This window comes from Tachypleus tridentatus, chromosome 9 (assembly GCF_004210375.1).
Source record: "Tachypleus tridentatus isolate NWPU-2018 chromosome 9, ASM421037v1, whole genome shotgun sequence".
Classification (NCBI taxonomy): Eukaryota; Metazoa; Arthropoda; class Merostomata; order Xiphosura; family Limulidae; genus Tachypleus; species Tachypleus tridentatus.
The window spans coordinates 80,714,472-80,736,661 of record NC_134833.1 but is presented as its reverse complement, the minus strand read 5'-3'; the positions used below and the strand labels follow the sequence as shown (position 1 = coordinate 80,736,661).

Genomic DNA, 22,190 nt, shown 5'->3' with positions numbered 1-22,190 from the left:
ACATAAAACTGAATTCTCACTATAATAACTACATGGATTCTATAACTAGTTAACAATAAAAATGAGTTGATAATTTGACAAATAAATTTTATTGAAAGGATGTTTGTTTTGTAAAAGTAGTTCAGTTTTGTGATGAAATAGTTTTATATATAATATTGTTACTAACTGTAAACAAACTAGAATATGGTATATAATATGGCAGAATAAAGAAATGACAAACTGTATAAAAGTAATGATTTTAATGTTGAATATTTATAATGTTTTTTGTATATTTGTGTCCAGATTATTATAAATAGTTGCAAACAATCAGAAATTCTAAATTATAATGATGTAAACCAGTAATGTGAATTTTTGGCATTTCCCGAAAGAGTTTTGGATCCATTAACTAATCTGAAAAGTTTTTCAGTGTTCTATAATTATACATTTTTAGGCCAAGCAGATGAAAACAAAAGATCAGCGAATCAAATTGATGAATGAAGTTCTGAATGGAATTAAAGTTTTAAAGCTGTATGCATGGGAAGAACCATTTCAACAACAAATTCTAAATATCCGTTTGAGTGAGGTGCAGGACCTGAAGAAGATAGCATACTTAAATGCTGTTAACATATTTCTGTGGATATCAGCACCATTTTTGGTACGAATAAATGTTTGTTACTCTGGTCCAGTGCATATATATCATGCAAAATTAATTTAGTAATGATCTTTAAACTTTTATACTTGTTAATTTTGTGTAAATCGTAACAAAGAGAATGAAATAGAAAAAATATTTGCAACTTATATGCTACAACTTCTGCAAAAAAGAAAACATAGCTAAACAACTTTAGCTACTTATTATTGATGAAGTGTATAGTCATTTAAAGCTTTTATTTAAGGTGAAATATGTGTATATACACATACAGATATAAAACATTTAGTTTTAAAACATTCAACATATTGATGTTTTTGAAGTATATTTGTAATTTGCTGAAAAATCAGTTGTAATCATGGCATGATATTCTTCCATAAAAACCTGTTTTCTGACAGGAATTCAAAAATTCTGATTATATAATTTAAAACAGTGTAAAGCAGTAAATTAAATTAAATGTATTATAAATTTGAATTATTTTAATTAGTTCAACCTTTATGTTGTACATTTAACCATTTATTTCTCTTTTATACTATAAACTACAAGAAGTTGGCCTCTATTTTGATACTTTAATGTAGACATATGAGAGTCAAAAAGTTTGGAAAACAGATGTACAGTTGTGAGAAGAAATCATGCCTAAACCTGACTTACCAAAATTCACTTTCTCTATGGAAGCTGTCAGTCTATGAAACTTATAATAAATTATCATACTGTTACATATGTTAAAATGAGAATATTAAGAGAAAGAGTAAAAAACAAAATCTAACATTTCTTAACACAATGAAAGGTAAAATATTTATTATTACTTACAGCCTACTTGTTCCAGTAACACATTGGAATATTTATTTTAAGTATTCCATCATTTACAGTTTACTTTCTGTCTCTTGTTTTCAAAATGAAGTCATCCAGTAATGGTTTGTATTTAAATATATTCTAAGCTAACACTATAAATATTAGGTGACTGTAAGTAACAATAAATACTTTACCTTTCATTGTGCCAAAAATTGTGAGTTTTGTGTGTTTTCTTATTCTTAATATAATAGCACAGTGTGCCTGAAAAGAAATTGTGATGAACTGTCAGTGGGTTACAAAGCAAACTCTTGATATCTCTGTTGTGGGAGTTACACAACCATTTACCAGGACTGCAAATGTAACAAAAGGATACTAAGTTTGATAAAAGTAAGTTATAACATCAAAAGTTAAAAAAGTTAAATTGATTAAATAACACACTGAACTAAACATCCTCAGCACTCTTATTAAATAAAGAAAGAAGATGGGGTATAACAAATATTAAAATAGAAACTTATCACCTACACTTATATTTCATCAATATTGCTACTACACTAGAATAGAATTATTCAACTTCATTTCTTGGTAAAGAATTAGGAAAAAATTAGAAAATGAGGACTGTAACATAAAGATTAGTTTATCTAAATTAATGAATAGGACTGAGAAAAGAAAAAAAAAAAGAGTAAAATCCCAATACTGTAACTTTCTCTTCACCTGTAAAAAAATCTGTCACAGAGAAAATTAACCCCAGAAGAAAGAGAAGTATTACTAGGTGTTGTTTCTTTGTTCACATGTATTCCAGCTGATAAAGTGATAGGTACTTTATTCAACAGCTTATTTGATATTGAAGACCTACCTTTAGAGCATTTCAAAGAATTGTTTAATCTTACTAAATCTGAATGGAAAATTGCATATTTAAAATTAATGATACATTTTCTCAACAAGTCAAAAGTCTAGCGATGGGGTTCCTATTATCTCCTGTTTTGAGTGATGTGTTTATGTATGCTTTGGAAGATTCTAAGTTAATAAAGCCTCTATGGTATAGAAATTATGAGACACCTCTATGGTGTGATGAGACAACAGAGAAACCATTTTTTTTCTTAAACTGCATGAGTGATAATGATGAAGGAATCACATTCATTATAGATACCAAAGGACATATACTGGTTTTCTTATATATCTCTTTAAAAAACATAATTTAAAATCCAGTGTATTTTAAAAGTCTTTAACCATATTCATACCACCACATTATAACTCCAACCAACCATTAAGTCAATTTTTACATATATGCTGGGCATACTATTGTATGATTTAATAATACAAGTATTGTCATATAATAATTTATTTAAAAGCAATTAGCAGTAGATTGCTATTGTATGTTTTAATGTTACAGGTATAGTCATATAATAATTTATTTAAAAGCAATTAGCAGTAGATAGAGATTATGACCCTATAATTGTTAACAGAGCTTTCCAAAAACATTAATGACAAACATCTATAAATGAAGTACTGTGAATTAACTCCATTAAAAACACCTGAAAACAAGTTCATCAGTTAACCATTTTCCCTGGGAATTTGGGGAAAATTGCCAAAAGTTTCCAGTTAAAAGGTTACAAAACAAAATAGTCAACCATTTTAAAACACTCAAAGGTGAAACAGAGACCGATGATGAAGGTGTAGTTTACCAGATAAGTTGTAGTTACAGCAAAAAGGAAATTAAGAGCAATATTGAAAAAAATACCAATATGACATAAAACATGGCAACATTATGTCCTCTACTGTAACTGAACATTTCTGTAACTGTGATGGTAATAGTAATTGGAAAAATATAAAGATCTTCAGAAATGCACAAACAAGCGTAGGAAGGAAGTTAAAAGAAAGTATTTGTACAATAAAAAATAAATGTTTGTCAGTATAAGATAAGACAGACCAATCAACATGTCCCATTGCAGTACTTATTTAACTGAAGTATTCCATTATGTACGATTTACTTTCCACCTGTTGTTTTTGAAAATAATCTCATCCATTAATGGTTTGTAGCTGAATATATTCTAAGCTAGCACTAAAGGTATTAGCAATGGTGCTGAGAATTGTGTTACTAGAACTAGCTGACTGTAAATAATAAGTACTTTATCTTTTGTTATGCCAAAAATTGTGTGTTTTTTTATCTTAATGTAATAGAACAGTGTACCCAGAAAAAGAAATTATAGAGTACTCATACAGATGATCAGAACTTCATATTTGCACCTTTGTCTTGCACCTAATGGTAGCAGATTTGCTAAAGACACCTTAGTAGTCAAAACTTAAGTAAAATGTTTTGAGAAATTTAAATTTTAATGCAGAAAGAAATGTCTAGAATTTGTAGTATTTGGACTATAATACTCTACTTGCAGAATCATAACAGTGAAAAAATCTTTTTATTTTTTGTCACTAGGTAGCACTAGTATATTTCAGTCTGCATTTTTATGAATAATGGTAAAATTTTGGACTCCTCCAAATATTTTGTTTTCATTAATTTTCAGTATCATAAAGTATCTGATGATAATATTGTAATTTTTTGTGTCCTTCATGATATTGGTATTGTTTTGATATCTACAACAAGAAAGAATTCATTGTGTTTGGAGAGTTGTATATATTTTATTTAGAGAATATTATTGCTTTGTGTAAATTTCATTCACAGTTTTGTAGTTCTCTTTCTGGCTTTGTATTTTGTTAAAATTTTTAGTCTGCCAAGCTTTTATGTATTTTTGTAAATGACATTTTTTCTAAAAGTGGGCTAAAGGCTGCCTGGAGTGGGTAACCTGTTTTAACCACTTGCACCACTATGCAATAATATGTTGTCTGCTAGTCACTCAGTAAACACTAAAATGATGTTACATAAGGGATGCTTAACATTGCAGTTTGTATTGTTGTGTGGCCCAACATGGCCAGGTGGTTAAGGCATTCGACTCTTAATCTGAGGGTCGCTGGTTCGAATCGCCGTCATACCAAACATGCTCGCTCTTTCAGCCATGGGAGCATTATAATATTACAGTCAATCCCACTATTTGTTGGTAAAAAATTAGCCCAAGAGTTGGAAGTGGGTGGTGATGACTAGCTATTTTCCCTCTTGTCTTACACTGCTAAATTAGGGATGACTAGCGCAGATAGTTCTCGTGCAGTTTTGTGCAATATTCAAACTAAACTCTTCCAAAACTTTTGTACTGTTGTGAATTTGTCATGAATCTCAAGAAGAATTATGCACTCTGTAGCTTACAACACAGTATAACGTATGAAATTTCAAACCAAGAAATAAAAATATTTGTTACTCTCAATTTTGGTTTTATTTACTCTTGTAACAGAGCACTTCTGGGGACTGTACAGAAGTACATCAAGTTTTAGTAGTATCCTAAATTTATTTTAGGTCTTTGTTATTTGCTGGTGAATGGTGAACATTTTGTGTGTTATAAATATGGTTTTTCCCACAGTTAAATTTTATAAGTGGGTTTATATTTAAGAAATATAAAGATTATAAGCTTTTGAAACAGTAAAAGTTTAACTTTTCTGTTTTTACAAATTTTCATTTTGGAATTAGTTCCTGCATATAATATTTGTTTCAGTTACTGTCATTTATAGTTTCACTCTTCCATTACAGGTAACTATGGCATCATTTACTGCTTATGTTCTTGCATCTGAAGAAAATATTTTGGATGCTGATCGTGCATTTGTTTCCCTGTCCCTGTTTAACATTGTGCGTTTTCCCCTTACTATGCTACCTATGCTTATTTCTATGATTATCCAGGTAAGATATCAAGAATTTTCTTTGACTTGCTATATTCTTCAGTGTACCTTTCATGTATATTTTATCTTTATACACCAACCAAATGAAATAAAACTAAAAGAAAAACTATGTTGCTCTTATGTGCTTAAAAATTCTGAACTATCAAAGTTTTAATTTAATATTTTATGTCAAAAGTAATAATTTTCTAAAATGATATAAAGTCAAACATTCTTTGAAAAATAATTGCTTGTATATTTCCTTACTTATTAATGTGACTTCAAATAATGCATATGTGTATTGAAATATTTATTAAGTTTTACAGACATTAAGAAAATTTATGATATGATAGTGGTACCATTGTATTGCAGTTGTCTGTTATGTTATACAGAAGAAAAAGAAATATGTATCATAAAGGTTTACATTATCTAATTGTTTTTTGTTTTTATATTATGTTTCAAAGTTGAGTAATCAGGAATTTCAATTTGTTATCTATAGCCATGAAAGTGACACTGGTGATGCCATAACCTTCTGATCTTCCAGGGTCTGGTGCTATATCTTTCTATCTTTCTTTCACACCTTCAGCTACAACTGGGTGGTTGTTTTTTGCTTATAGTTCAACATTTGTTAATTACAGAAAATGTAAACCATAAACAATGCACATAGACTAGTACTACAAATCTATCTTCATTCTTTTTGTGAGCAATTAAAGCCAAAGTTTATTTTACAACCTAAAATTGTATAGACAGTTCTATGGGGATGGGATATTTTTTTAAACTTATATCCTGTAATTCTTCATCACATACTATTATAACATATGCATGCTGGGCATGACTTCTTTTCACAAATGTACGACACTTTTTCTGTGTAATCTTTCTTCTATAAGTTTCTGGTGTAATTTTGCTCTGAATTTTGTTGGAAAGCATTAGTATTATATCAAGATATATTTTATACAGAAAAATAAAAAATACTCCAAAATAAGCAAAATGATAACTGACTTTTTTGTTTCCAATCTCAAGATAAGAAACATTAAATTTCAACTGTATTTGTTACTTGTTTCATTTTTAAATTTCTTAGAATATTGGTTTATCTGAAGTTCAGTTTATCGTGTAAGTAATCCACATTGATAAGATATGAATTGTTTTTATATAGAAGTTGTAGTTGAAATGCTGTTCTTTTATTCAAACCACCTCTTATTTTCTCTTGAGAAGAAAAGCTTTATTTTGGTATCATTGTGATTCTTTATATCACACTTTGTATTGACATACATTAATACTACCAGATGTTCATAAGAAAATACTAAGCTCAATAGATCATTTCATCAGTGTTCAATTTTTATCAATGTTTCGTTGAGTACGTAAGTCAGTTAAATTTCAGCTTTTGTTTAGGATAGGTGCTAGAATAAGAAAATGAATTCTTACTTGTTCTTTTATTTTTTCGAAAAAATATTTTTACAGTTATTTTGACAAAATTAGAATGTTCTCTCATGTAAAAGTCATATTAGAAAAAAATTATGAACAATTGTTTAAGTGCACTTTTTTTTTTAGAATAATTATGTATGGTAAAGTAGTATATGATGTGCACAGTGTGTGACCATTGAACAATCATTAAGTCAATTTAGAAGTGTTAAATGTTAGTGTTGTACTCTCTTCAAATATCAGAGTACATTCAAATGAAAGGTCATGGTATATTGAAGATCAAATAAATATACAATATGAGGATTGAATTGCCTTAATTTTTGTAAAAAAATTTGGTTAATCAGCACAAAATTGTATTTTATTTCAGATTTCTTATGATTCTGTTTTGTTCATTCTTGTGAATTGTTTTTCCAGATTCAACAATGTTAACTTGGATTCTTTCTTGTAGTTTACTTTTAAGTATGCCTAGTATTTTTCACTTTTTTACCCTGTTTTTAAACATTATATTCAAAGAGTTTGAGGAAATATTTTTAAATACAATAGGACTATTTTGGAAGATGAGGATAAAAGAAAACTTATTAAAGTTTCAGTGTTATTTCATATTGTAAACCCTATTACTCTTTTAATTTTAGCATAGACAGTATTTGAAATTTAAAAGCCTAATGATACTACAGTAAGAGTTTAACCTTTTAAAATGACTTTTAAGTTTTTTCTGGTAATATTTTAAATGGGATTAGGAAGTTTTATTAATAATGAAGTTTTTTAAAACATTTATAACAGTAAAAGGTTATTCAGAATTGAGCCATCTGCATTGACAGTGAGCTGTTTTTTTTCATTTTCACCAGTACTATCTTATTAATTCATAAACTAATTTAAAAGTTATTTGTTGTAATTAATCAGTTGAGCTCACACTTTAATATTAGTCATGATAAAGCTTAGACTTGAGAAGCTTGAAGTGTAGTTAGTCTGTTGCAGGCTTATTTTGTTCTTAAGGAATATGTTGAACATAAAATATATTTTCATCAAAGAAAATACTATTCAGATGTATTGGAATATTTCTGTAGAAATAGTGAAGGTGAATAGATACACAGTGTATTTTAAAATGTTCATATATAGAATACAAATTATATAAGTAGTAAAATTGATTAGAAAGTTCTCCAGAAGTTATGATGACTACAACCCAAAAATAGTGCATTAATAGTGTGAGCATTCCTTGGTGATTCAATACACTTTAATCATCATAAGTTTTGTTTTATTTTGTAATAGTTTTAGTTAGTTTATTATATGACATCAGCTTCATTAAAGCTATGTTCGGTAGTTGATTTATTTTTTAAATGAAGTTGTTTGTAATTTTATAATAAATATAACTTGTGTATGTACACCATCTTATTTTTTTAATGTTAAGGGCACTTAAGTTAAGCCACTGTTTAATATTTATCATACTTAATACTTAGGCATCAGTCTCATTTAAAAGAATGAACAAATACTTCAGCAGTGAAGAATTGGATCCTTATGTCACTCATGACTGGGAAGAAGGTAAGTATTTTCTGTGTTACATCTCTTATGTTCCAATAATTAAGTTATCTCTCCTCCTGTTTTTTTTATATATATATACATATTATAATTTGTCTAATGATGGTGTACTTGTGTTGTTTTACTGTTCATTCATTTTAAATATTAATACAGTGCTAACCCTTAACATAATAACAGGTAGGACTTATAGGTCTCTATAATTTGTTTTAATTTGTTGTGCCTTCTCAGAGTTTTAGAATTTTTGATATCATTATGACAATGAAACATTCAACTCCAAATATTTTTGTAGGTGATTAAATGCAAAATGCATTGAACAGTATTGGTATTGCTTCTTTTCAGATTAAAGATTTTGTAAGTAATTAATTATATTAAGTATTTAACATTCAGATGAACACAGGATGGTAGTGTGCTTTTTTTTTTTTGTCTTGTTGAAATTCCTTTTAACAGTTCTATGATTTTGTTGTAGTTAATCCTGTTGTTGTTGAACATGGAACCTTCACATGGTTGCAGGAGGACCAACCAGTTTTAAAAAATATTTCTGTGAATATTCCATATGGAGCTTTAGTAGCTATTGTTGGTCAGGTTGGCTCAGGAAAGTCATCTCTATTATCTGCTATTCTAGGAGATATGGAGAAATTAGAAGGTCGAGTGAATGTGAAGGTAAAACTATATACTTTGGAAATAAAAGTTGTTGTTTTTTAATTGAGCCTGGTAGGCTTTTATACAGAAATTTTCTAATGTTTTTTTGAATGATCATAGAATTTTCTTTCTAAATACTTTGTTGTTTTTTGTTTGTTTCTATTAAAATTGTTTCCACTTGAATTTAAACCTATGAATTAAAGCACAAATAGCATAAAAGATTTTATATGAATCAATGTATATCTAATAAATGTAGTTTATTTTTGGTAAATAGTATTATTTGAATAGAATAAAATTATGACTAACAATATTCAATAAGTAAGTATATGAGGCATCATAGTAATTTCTGCCACCTACCATAATAAACCTTACTAAGCTAACCTGATGTCTTATCAGGGAAGGACATTTCCATGGCTTTCAAGCAAATGCAATTTAAATCAAAAACATTTTCAGGAATGAAAATAATGTCTAAAGGAACATCACAAAAACTCCCAGAACTATAATTTGTTCCTAAGTTTTCCGAACTTCTTATTATTTTTTAATAGTTCTGTCTAGTAATTTCCTCATAAATAGAGATGTAGTTAAGGTCAGGTCTGGTCATGTGTTATTAATGGTAAATAGACCTTAAATATGTTGCTAGACACATTATCATGGTTTAATGAGAGATCATTTACTCTGATGGTTTCTATACTTTCTAAACAGTCTTCTTTCTTTTCCTCTTTTTTTTTTGTGGGGGGGGACTAGTATAGGAGAAGAATTTTATTCCAGAGTTCCTGTATTGTCTGAAATTCACCTCTACTCAGGTGCCCTTGGTGTTTTTTGGGTCTTATTTGTAAGGAATAAGACAACTGTCCTATGTATTTCTTTCCACGTTTGCAAGTTTTATTTTTGTTTCTCTGGTAGGGATTCTTTCAAGTAATGGACTAAGATATTCATCTCATGTGAAAGTTTGATACAGTTTTACATCAGTGTTCAAATTATTAAATAAACTAGTAATTTCATTAGCAATTACTTGCACAAATGGGAATGAAACAAATTTTCTGTTTTATGTTGTTGAAAGGATACGGTTGACATCATAGTTTTTTCTCTTTTGAAGTTTGATACAAGCTCTTTCTGTGATGTTTGCATTCACAAAGAAGACTTACTGATTGAATTGAATAACATAGTACTGCCTAAAGGTTTCAACCCAAACATCATATCCTGTCACCCTTTTCATCACATTTAACCCCTGTGTCTTTTGTCTTTGTAACAATATACAAAACTTGTATTGCTTAGTATTAACAGTACCTGAAAAAGACAGACCAATGTTTTTTTGAAACATATAATATGTTCCACCATGAGTAAAATTCTTTCTAATGTTTATAAATCATTGCTTACCTAAATATTATAAAAACTATAGATGTTTATTCTTACATATGCTTAGACGTAAAGACTAAAATACAAAACATTTAAAGTTTTAAGAATTTAAATAACTAGTGTTTCTTGTTAAAACGTTTAATGTTATATACAGAAAGCAATGGAAAAATAACAGGTTTCAATAACTGTACTCCGATTGCTCTAAAGTTTTACTCTGTTGCTAGATTATAGTGACAGTTTCAGTTGTATCATAATAAAATGTTATTTGTATGAACAATTACGCCCTTAACATGAAGAAATAATATTAATATTTCATTTTAAACACTTCAGGGTACAATATCATACGTCTCCCAACAATCTTGGATACAGAATGCCACAATCCAACAAAATATTTTATTTGGAAAAGAAATGAATGAGACACATTATCAGCAAGTGATTAGTTCATGTGCACTGGGCACAGATCTGGACATTCTTCCAAACAGAGACTTGACAGAAGTTGGTGAAAAGGTGTTAAGGCTGTTTACTTTAGGTTTCCAAATTTAACATTGAATTAAAAACTAGTGAATTATTGTAACTTCTATGAAAAAATTTTTAAAATTGTTTCATTATTCTGAAAGATTGTTTTTTGCCAATACTTAAATAACAGGCTAAGATCATCTGTGTATTAGAAACAAAATAAATAATAGTTTGCAGTCATTTGAGAATCAAAAAGGTATATAGATGAATAAGAAAGATTTGAAGTACTCTAAGTCTAAAAGTCAAGAATTATAAATTTTTGAAAACAGGGATAATTGTAATTATAATAAATGTTTAAAATAGTATGTAATATATGATTGTGATATTGATGCTAGCTTTAAACAAAAATCAATAGTGTATTATGTAATTAATGAGTGTAATATTTGTACTTGTTTTAAACAAATATCAGTAATAATATCTTACTGAAGAAAAGCAATACACACCACTTATTCACTTTAAAAACCTCTAATTTTTATAGAACCATTTCAAATACTTACAAAAAAAGATAAGTTCTGTTAAAATAGATTCATACCTTAAACACATTTGAAAACAACAAAATGTGACAGTTAAATCTATTTAGAATCTATTGTAAATTATCTTACTATTTATTTTCTAGAACAATAACACTGCTGATCTTCTAAAACATTCTTGGCAATCGAGAATACTTTATAATAATTTGCATTGCTTTTGTTTGAGTTAATCAAGACTATGTTTCATAAGTTAGGTACTTTGCTCTTAGTGATATTTTGGTCATATATCTCATGAGTTTTGGCTAGCTCAGGAGATTTAGATTAATCCTAAGCCAACAATGCAAGATAATCACTACAATAAAAATAGATATATTAAATATTATAACTAATCTTACTATAATGGGGCAATGGTGTAGCCATTTATATATCTATGTAACTGAAATAATAAATACAAATGTGCCTTATTTTGTGCTGAAATACTCAAGATCTCAGTGCCAGTGTTGTGCTTGAGGCTTATGAAATATAGTGTCATCTACTGAATGATGCCACAAACAAAACTCCATTATGAACAGTTTTGTAGTTTAGCTATTGGAGATTCAAACAGTTAGAAAAATAACTATGGTGTGTCCAACAACCATTTGTTTATAACAAAACACAGTCTTAAATAAAAGTACTGTCCTCGCAACAGAAACATGGATTTCAAAAGGACTGTATCTCATCTCATGCTCTTTTAATAAAAACTGTTTTTTCAATAAAGGGTAGCACTTCTAATATATATTAAAACATTATAAGTTATATTAGTAAAATGTATGAAATGTTTGAGCTCTATACATTGAATCATTTAGATGCAATGAGTTGCATATGAATAATGAACACAATCTAACATTTTTACTGTGCAGTACTACCCAGAAAAAAAACTTTTTTAGAAATTATTCACTTTTTTACAATGAGGTATGAATACAACAGTTACTAATTACTAGCACAAATAGCTGCTTACATGGTGGCATTTCTGCTAGGGCTGTTAGTGAAAGTAATGTTGAAGATAGAGTAGATCTTGCTTATGGAACATATAAACACTAGTTTGCTCTAGTGTCATAGATTTAATGTTCATTGAAGAACTTAAAATCAATATAAGCAGAACTTTATACAATCTGCCTTAACAATGTTTGTGGCCAATGAAAGTCCAATAATTGGTTTGGTTGGTAAAGTTTGAGATTGCAGAGTTGGCATTTTTGATGTTGATTAACTGTCTTCCTTCTAGTCTCTTACCTCTAAATAGGGGCATCTAGAACAGATACCCTTGTGTCATTTTAAGAAATGTGAAATTAAACAAACAAACTTGAATGGATACATTTTAAAAAATAAATACATTACATACAGTAACACCATAATGAATACTCATATAAAAGAATATTTACTTTAACACTGTTGAAGTATCTTATTAGGTAGTTTTATTTGTTGAAAAAAAAGATTCAGTTATGTCTCATAAAATATAAGTTAAAATTAATATTACACTTATTGCTGTAAAAAAGACTACTTAAAAATCTTCAGTTATTTATATTTGTAGCTTTCGTGGTTGTACTGTAATGGAACTTGTTGTATTATTAGTGCCTAATGAGGAAATCGTGTATGCCAAGCAAGTCTGATAACTTTGTCTCAAAAGCTTTATTGTTGAGTAAACATTAATATTTGTATATTCTTACCTTTGATATCAGGGTATCAACCTGAGTGGTGGACAGAAACAGCGAATTTGTCTAGCCAGGTCCGTGTATAACAACTCTGACATCTATATACTTGATGATCCACTCAGTGCTGTTGATTCTCATGTTGGAAAACATATCTTTCAAAATGTTATTGGTCCAGAAGGTTTATTGAAGAGCAAGGTATGTCTTGGTGGTGGTTTAAGACCAAATATAAATTTGGAGTCACATGTGTAATTGAAATGAAACGTACAATGCATAATAAAAATAATATGTGTTATGATTATATAGATTTACAGAAACTATTCCCTATATCTTTTTATCATCACCAAGCAGTGCAATAACTGTAGTTCTTATTTATTCTAATAACTGAGTTAAAGTTGATTTTAGTTTCAAAGCTTGAACTTCGTCCCTCCAAAAATATTATATTTTTTATTTCATTTTTTAAAGTATGCATACAGGCAAAGCAAAGCCAAAATTATTTTTACTGGTTTGTTATGAATTTTATTTTATGAAAAAATATATAATAAACTTTTTATTATAAACACAGAATATTTCATGAATTATAAGAAAAGTGTAATGAAAATAATATATATATATATATATATATATATTTATTTGCATAAAAGACCTTATATATGCAGAAAACAATAACACAACTGTATTGGAAAAGACAACCTATCAGAAAATTATATAGTCTATAACATATTTAACTTGATATTTGTTGTAGCATGGTAAAATCAGAAGCAAGGTGTGATTCAGAGTGGTACATCACAGTTGGAACAAAAATACCTATTTTCTCTTCAGATTCTCTTCACATTAGCACCTCCTTTTCTTATCAGAAACCAGCTACAAAAATTACCTGCTTATTCTGCCATTTATTGATGAAATTGGTATAAGAGTTTATTCCAATTATAACATTTATTTATAGGATTTTTGGCCATAGTAAACTCAGGATAACTAACAAAGCAGTTAGTGACTACATGTCCTATGGTATTTGTTTCACAATAAAGTGTTTCATTATTTCCTTTTTTTTTCTACAACAAATATTTTGTGTTTTAATACTAAATTTGTGTGTATTTGCAAGAAGTTTTACTAACATGCAAATATACTGGTATTTTATATATGTATATATTTTTCAAATTTTGCTATGAACTCTGAGCCAATTAATATGTCTCTTGTGTTTTACTTTGCAATATCTTTGCTTTGCATAAGATAGTATATTCTTCTATAGTTTGATAAGATTTTTATGTGCATATAATTGAATTATGAGATTTTCTTTTTTACTATAAGTACTGAAATTTATATAATGCTACATATATGTGAAGGTCATAGTGTACATTACACTCGTTTCACAATTACATTTAGAAGTTAAATTGTTTTACTATCAGTTGTCATTTTATTATAAGCTTGGCATCAGTATGTAGTTTATATTTCAACTTTTTGTATTATCCTAAGTTTTAATTTGTTCCCCAGTGGCACAGTGGTATGTGTTTAGACTCATACCAATAGAAACTGGCTTTTGATACCCATGGTGGGCATAGCACAGATAGCCTGTTTTGTAGCTTTGTTCTTAATTCCAAACAAATAAAACAATATTTTAATTTTTACTTTTATAAAAGATATAATTAAATAAATTCTCAGTCTTTACTTCCCTGTGATATCTGACATGCCTGTGAGCTGAATTATCCATTTTATATTTTTGTACCTTCTATAGCTTTCAGGGTGCCCATCTAATTACACTTTCATGCATTAGATATAAACAAAACCAGAATATAAAATTTGAACACCTAATATTCATGCTTCACTGATGTATCACTAAGTTTGTAACACTGATATGACATGCCTTTCTTTCTCTCTCTCTCTTACATTAATTTGGGCATGCTTATAACCAGTACAAAATGCACAACTTATTGTATTAACTTCTTACTTTTTTATTATTTATATGTTAGTAAGAGAGGTCGCATTTAGAAACAAATATTGTTATGTGCTGAATGGATACAAACCTCCAAGCAGTTAATGGAATTTTTTAACCTGTTTATTTATAGCTTAGCTAGGAAGCTACTAGTAGTTTTGAGATGTTATGTTTTAGTCCCTCATATATTTTTTGTGTTCTAAGCATAAAAGCAGTATAATTTATCTTGTAGAACCAATACAGCATGAAAAAGTACATACTTTTTGAAGTATCAGGTCATCCCTTAAGTAATGTCTGATTTTAGGTTCAGAAAAAGAGAAAGGATCTCAAATGCTTTTAAAGTTATTTAATCAATAATGTATGTTCCATTATTATTAATTACTTCCTGCCAATGATTCACAAGCTTCTGAATGCCAGTTCTTTATAATTCTTGGGGTTTAGAGGAAAAGGATATAGAGAGGGTAGTTTCGACATCTTTATGTGTTCCAAGCTCTTTTCCATCAAAATAGTTCTGCAAACTTCAGAATAGATGATAATCAGATGGGAGAGCTCTGGAGAATAAGGAGGATGTGGAAGTTTTTCCCAGTCTAGCTCTTCAATCTTTGCAGATATCTTTGCTGTATGGGGCTGTGCATTATTCTGGTGTAACACAACACCTATATGATTGATCAAAGCAGGCCTCTTTTCTTTCAGTGCAACATTCAGGCACTCTAACTGTTGACAGTAGAAGTCTGATGTAATTGTTACATTGAGAGGCGGCAACTTAAAGTGGATCACACAAACAATACCCCACCAAAAACTTAACAAACCTTTCCTATAGTGGAGGTCCATTTTGGACTGTGCTTTAGCCACTTTACCTGCACTGAGCCATTGTCTGCAGCACTTGACATTTTTATAATATATCTGTCTTTCATCTTCAGTCACTAACGTGTTCAAAAAAGGTAAGTTACATTCACAAGAGTGCAGAGAAGTGCAAATGTCCACTCTTGCTCTAAGGTTGGCTTCTGTCAAATCATGGGGGACCCATTTTCCAAGTTTTGACACCTTTCCAAGCTGTTGCAGATGACGGTGAACTGTTGAATGGGTTAAATTAAGCTTCTGTGCTAGTTCTTCAACTGTTAAAGCACAATCTTCATCAAGTGCGGGCCAGCAGCAAGTTGTCGTTAAACTTAGCAGGACAACCTGAATGTAGCACATCACTTAATTTGTAGTCAATTGATCTGAACTTCTGAAACCACCTTCAACATTTTTTCATTGAGAGACTCTGCACCATAAACACCTTGAATGTTTCACTTAGTTTCTACTGCACTGTTGCCTTTTTTAAACTCATAAAGCATTATATGCCTTATGTGCTTCTCAGACACATCCCTCTTTATAAGGGTTTATTTGATTAATGATCTGAGAAAGTGGAGTTTGGTTAGTTTCTTTTATTTATCTGAACATTTTTATGTACATCCTACTACATATTTTAGTTATTAAAGCCTTCTACAAAGACAGAAATGATGATGCACTTTCTGTATTAAGTTTTTGTACGTTACTTATGGGATAGCCTGATACGTTCTAAAGTGCAATTAGGTCTATATCCAAGGCAACTGATAGATTTGATGTTTTATATATATGTATTTTTTATTTATTATTATATATTTTCAACAAACAAAAAATGGAAAAATTAAAAACTTATCAGTCAATATATAAAACTTAAATGGTTAAAAAATTAGATAACATTCCCCAAGATTACTCCTCAGTAAATGCACCCAGTGTATACAGTTTAATGTTGTATGATGTAACTTGTTACTTTGTTTACCCTAAGGTCTTTGCTCTCCTGTTGGGTCATATATTGGCTGTCACTCATGAAAATGGTTCAAAGTAATAAAGCATAATACTAAAAAAGGGTAAAAAAGCAGATAGCAAAAGGTTAGAAAACTCGAGCTGTTTGGCTAAATAATTGTAATTTCTGTTATAATCTGCAGTCATTCTAGAAAAAACAAAGTACTATTGATTTTATTTCATATTTTTCATTTCATTGTACATTCACTACAGTTAGTGTTAAAGTGGAAAAAAATTAAATTAAGAAAACATTTTTAAACAAAACAAAACATGTTTATTTAGGAGGCTCTAAATATTATGCAAATACGATATGAATACTATAAATGAAAAGGAGCATTTTTATTCTTAGCATGAAACTGACTTTTTTATTCAATTAGACTTAATAAATTCACAGACATATTTCTAGTAAAATACTTTATTAAAAATCTGATTGACTATATACAACAAACCTTTAAGTTTACTAAAAGCCTTCCAAACTTTATGAAGATAAACATAGTACTTTAATGGTTATAGCATGCACAGTTTCATGATTATATGGTGGTTACAACACTGGTCAAAATGACCCAGCCTTTACTCATAGGGTTAATCAACTATTTTGATGATGAAAATGTAATACAGTAGTGAGAAACTTTGGTACTGTAATTTTCATTCACTATCAAATTACTGACTGGACCTGTTCATGGGAAATACTTTTTTGTGAATAAAATATGCACCTTATTTAAGAGGATTGTGAAAAAAAAACCATTTCCATAAATCATTGCCCAGAAAAATATTGTTCTGTAACAGATTGCATCAACTGAAAGTTCAACTTATGCAAATAACAAATATATCTAAAACGTTTGTGTGAAATACAAGCAATTTTGCAAAAGGTGTTTTACATTTAATAAAAAGCTGCTAAAATAGTACTTCATTGATATGTTTCTTCTTCCATTCCTTATGATTACTTCATTAGAAATTTTGAATCATGCTGTGAGATAGGGAGTTATACTTTTATTTTGTTATGATTTTGTTTATTATTCATTTATTCTGTCTATCATTTACTTCAGTTTTCAGAAATACTAATTTAGTAATGTAATTGTCTTCTATCTAGCTAGAGCACATTATTTTTGAGTATGTATATTTTAGAAAGTGACACAAGCTTGCCCTAGCAGTGATGAACAAATATCAATGTTATGAAAAATTATGTAGACTTATTTTGATAGCTAGTCATATGAGATATAATCTTGTGGTCTAACCACTAAGTAATAAGCCTTCCTTTTTCTTAAAACAAGTTAATTCAGGAGTCATAGTTAAAATGAATTATTTTTAATTTTTGGTAGATATTTTTCTGGATATTGAAAAGTGGTTTAATTTTTACACATTGGGTTATTCCCAGGTGAATTAGGTGTTTTTATTTTTCTGGATCTTTTTCATGATTACTTTGATATTTATTGAAATTAATTACTTTGAAATATATGTTGTATTGTTTATTAATGTTTATACCAAATCTGGGCTATGTATGGTTTTACTAAATTTTTTGTAAGTGATAAAATTGTATTGTAATGGTTTGAAAGAAATGGTTATTTCTTTTATTATATTTAATAAATTGTTTTTGTTTGATACTGGTTGCAGCAGATTTTTGTTTAGTCTGATACAGTAAGTATGAAATTAGATCAAACATGAACAAACAGCACTTCAGACTCATCTCATGTCTGCCACACTTTGTTCCTGTTTGATTTTAAATAAATCATCAGTGATCTAATAAACATCCATAATCAGCCATCATTTCAGTCACTTTTGTAAACATAAAACTTAAATATTGCAAACCATATTTTAATACAGCTTTTGTTGGTGATTATAACTGGTATTTCTTGTTTGAGCTAAAATATGTTTTTTTGAAGAATTTTGTCATTTGAATTTGTTTTTTAATATAGTAGTTCTGTATTTGTTGTTTATTTCACAAAAAAATTAACATACTTTTTTTTGTGTGCTTGTTCAATGAACAGACTCGTCTCTTGGTTACACATGGTTTCTCATTCCTTCCCAAGACTGATTTCATCATTGTGATGAAAGATGGTTTTGTTATGGAATCTGGGACGTACACAGATTTGCTTGAAAGAAATGGTGTTTTTGCTGAAGTTCATTTGCAATACTTGCAAGAAAAAAGCAACCAAGGTTTAGAGGAGTCTGAAATAAAAGAATTGGAAGAACTTGTGGCAAAGATAGGTTTCTGTGAAATAGATAGGTACAAGTACAATTTTTATTTATGTTTTCTTGATATACCACATTTTTAGTACTCTTCTGCAGTACAGAAAAGTTCACATTCTAGGGAAAAAGAGTGTCTTTAATTTCAAATCTTCTCTTTTTATTGTAGCGAACTAAATAAACCAAGCACAGACAAAGAAGACCTTAAATATATTCTTCAATCTTTGTCAAAACAATTGTCACAGAAAACAGCTCTATCTAGTGATACTAGTTTATCAAAAACTGAATTATCACTTAAAGAAGGAGATACCAGCACTGTGAATGGACCAATAAAAAAACAGTTTGAATTTGAAAAAAAGCTGATTCAAGCAGAAACAGCTGAAACTGGAGAGGTTAGAGAAGTTTTGTTAAAACATTTTATCCATAAACTTAAATTTCCATATTATTTCTGTTTTAACTTTTTTAATATTGGATTGGTCAATTTGACTGACCACATGGCCTTTTTGAGCTTGTTTAAAGTCTTTATACATTTATTAATACTTCTCATTTTAAATTTGGTGTATATTTCTTAACAAAATTTGTCAGTTTTTCAGTCATCATTGTAAGCTTATAACATACAACAGAATCTTTTTTTTTTTTTAGTGGACTATGCTTAATAAGCTAAAATAAATATTTGTCTTTGAATATATTGAGTATTTGTTTGCAGTAGTCCATGTGGAAATTGATATTTGTGTTATAATTATATATGCTTTTCCTCATCTCAAAAATTCCTAAAACCTCCTAAATACATTTCAAATGTTTGTTTTCAGTAAGACTTTATATTTTATCTGTTATTTTTTAACTATATCTGTATGCAGGATCGGTCAATTTGACTGACCTCAAACCACAAAAGAAAACTAAATTACCCTTTTCTTTTTCTTTTTTTTCTAGAATGACTTCAAATTATAATATGAAACTACATTCATTTATCCCAAGTAGCTTTAAGCTAATAACAGTATACATCTATATATAATTAAATTTTATTGTTTTATTGCCCTTTGAACCCTGTCTAACTACTGTTTGTGTTATAATAAATTGTAAATCACTTGGGGAATGTGCAGTTCATGTTACATTATTGAATTACATTACCCACAAGCTGCTCATGGTGTGCCTTGTGAAACATATTTATTATATTAGTATTTATTTTATTTAATCTAATCTTAACTAACCTAAGAAGATCCCTATTTTTACATTTTGGTTACTTTTATAATAATAAATAAAGAATAAACATGAAATACAAGAAATAAAGTACTTTCCCAATCTCTATTGTCGTTATCAGTTGTTTGTTTTCATACTGATGGTTGTAATGCACTTACTACTTTTTATTTAATCAAATAATACACCAAAGAGCATAAACTAATAATATGCAAAAAGTGGACAATTTCCCGTAAATCTCAAAATTTTCTGGTTTTCCAACTATGTGACAATAATTGCTACAAATTTGTCCAAGCTAGTCATTAGCTTTTCTATGGGAATGGATCTTGTACTTTAAGTGAAATTGACAATTATTTCTTTAACACAATGTTATATAATATGTCATTTGATAGATGAAAACCTTGGCTTTCTATTAGTTATAGGTAATATATCATTAAACATAAGAGAGCATCATTAACAAATCCTGAAAGAGAGGATGTGACGGGTGGGTGTGGCAGGAATGATCTGATTTTCTACTTGATTGCTCAGTAAACACAAAAAATGAAGGCTATAAAAGTTACGATTTGTTTGAGAAATGATTTTGTACTGGTTGATTTACAGTTACTTTCCTACTTTTCAGAGTGGTGGTGGATAAAATCATGAAAAAAATAACATTTTTAAATATTGCCTTGAAGAACTTGTGTAACTAACATGTGAATTATCAGCTAAAGGTTTAAGCTCTGCTGGTTGGTATAATGTAAACAAAAAGTATTTAATTAAAATTTTGAACCTAAGACACTAAAACCTTTTGTCATATTTTAATGTGGTTTTTGTGTTTCTAAGAAACAAAAATTAAACTTGAGAGCTTGAAAAATTTCAAATTTTACAAGTAATTCATATTTGAATGCACATAACTTGCTTCCAAGGTTTTGTTGTTTATTATCAAAACTATAATAAATAGGTTAATGTAATTTTATTTCTTAATGTACGTATAAAACTAATAATATGTCAAAAACTAAAACCTATTTTTAGGTTTTCAGACTTTCAGGTTAATATTATGTGAAATTTTTGCATTGTATATTTTAATATTTGACTTTTATATGTTCCAACATTTTTTAAAATATTGTTATGTAGTTTAATTCTAAATTTGATCTTTGTTTTGTTTTTTAAAAAATGCATGCAGTTTTTCACTGTTTTTCATCACTGGTATGTAACAAAAGTAACATTTTATCAATCCAAAATTGTACGCAAGCCAACCTTTTCAAATTGTTAATTAAAAGGCTGTATTTAATATTAGTATGTTTTAAACCAGTGTTATGTTTATTTATATATATTTTCTGTTACATACTTTTATGATGATTTTCTTTGCCCATTCAACTACTTACATAGGTTGATACAGCATGAAGTAAACAATCTTTATGATAAGTACATACGGTAGGAATACAGCAGATACACAATACATGCAATACGAACTATTTACTGATATACACCTTTAACAACCAGATAATAAATTTTCAAAAGTATTTGAAAGACACTCTTTGGTGATAAACAATTTTGTAATTACAAAATTACAAGTCATAAAACCACTTGAAAAAGTCAGCAGAGCAGATACAAAAAATTTTCAAAACTGTAAATTGTGATATACAAGCTTATGTTGATTGTCTTTCTGCTCCATAAACATTGCTAGAAATTTTAACACTTGGCACACTAGTCTGTATACCCCACACATTTTGCACCATTTTTGAACACATATAAGGCTTGTAACCACCTTTCACCAATATTTTTGTTTTACCTGTATTTTCATGGCTGATTCCCTCTTACTCTTCTGATCAGTTCTTACTTTTTTGATTGGCACAGCATAATTTAGACGTGTGTATTTTTGCATATGATTGTACTTTGTTCACATTTCAGTTTCTTTTTAACAGTTTTATTTTTCCTGTGTTTGCATTCAATTGTTTCAATTTTGTTGCTGCATTTTATTGTAACTGAATTATACACTTAAGTTATAATGACTTCACAGTTCATTGTATTGACAATGAAAGTTCCTTTTATGGTGGACAATGCTTCTGGTACAACTACCCAGTCACTGGGTTTGACTTCTGCTGAGAAGATATTGGTCTTAATTCACATGGAGCTAGATTTGTAGGTTGGGCCAGCAATTTCTTCTCATTTTCAACCTAACAATGTTTAAGAGGATAAGTTCAAACAAAGAGAAGAAAATTGGATTCACTTTTCTGGCACATTCTTATATTTGGTCTGTCACACTCTACACCTCCACAGAATATCTC

General features: G+C 28.8%; 1 protein-coding gene across 4 annotated transcripts in view; it reads left to right on the top strand.

Moving 5' to 3' along the window:
- Nucleotides 1-22,190, top strand: part of LOC143225596 (multidrug resistance-associated protein 1-like) — an 86,453-nt gene that overhangs the window by 37,891 nt on the left and 26,372 nt on the right. For all 4 annotated transcript variants that reach the window (XR_013013949.1, XM_076455320.1, XM_076455318.1 and 1 more), the window contains 8 exons: nucleotides 431-634; nucleotides 5,049-5,195; nucleotides 8,044-8,125; nucleotides 8,589-8,782; nucleotides 10,448-10,624; nucleotides 12,819-12,986; nucleotides 18,531-18,769; nucleotides 18,899-19,121. Coding sequence is in view for 3 of the 4 variants with exons in the window: in XM_076455320.1 (XP_076311435.1) it covers nucleotides 431-634; nucleotides 5,049-5,195; nucleotides 8,044-8,125; nucleotides 8,589-8,782; nucleotides 10,448-10,624; nucleotides 12,819-12,986; nucleotides 18,531-18,769; nucleotides 18,899-19,121 (1,434 nt within the window). In the remaining variant the exon portion in view is untranslated. The remainder of the gene's footprint in view (nucleotides 1-430; nucleotides 635-5,048; nucleotides 5,196-8,043; nucleotides 8,126-8,588; nucleotides 8,783-10,447; nucleotides 10,625-12,818; nucleotides 12,987-18,530; nucleotides 18,770-18,898; nucleotides 19,122-22,190) is intronic.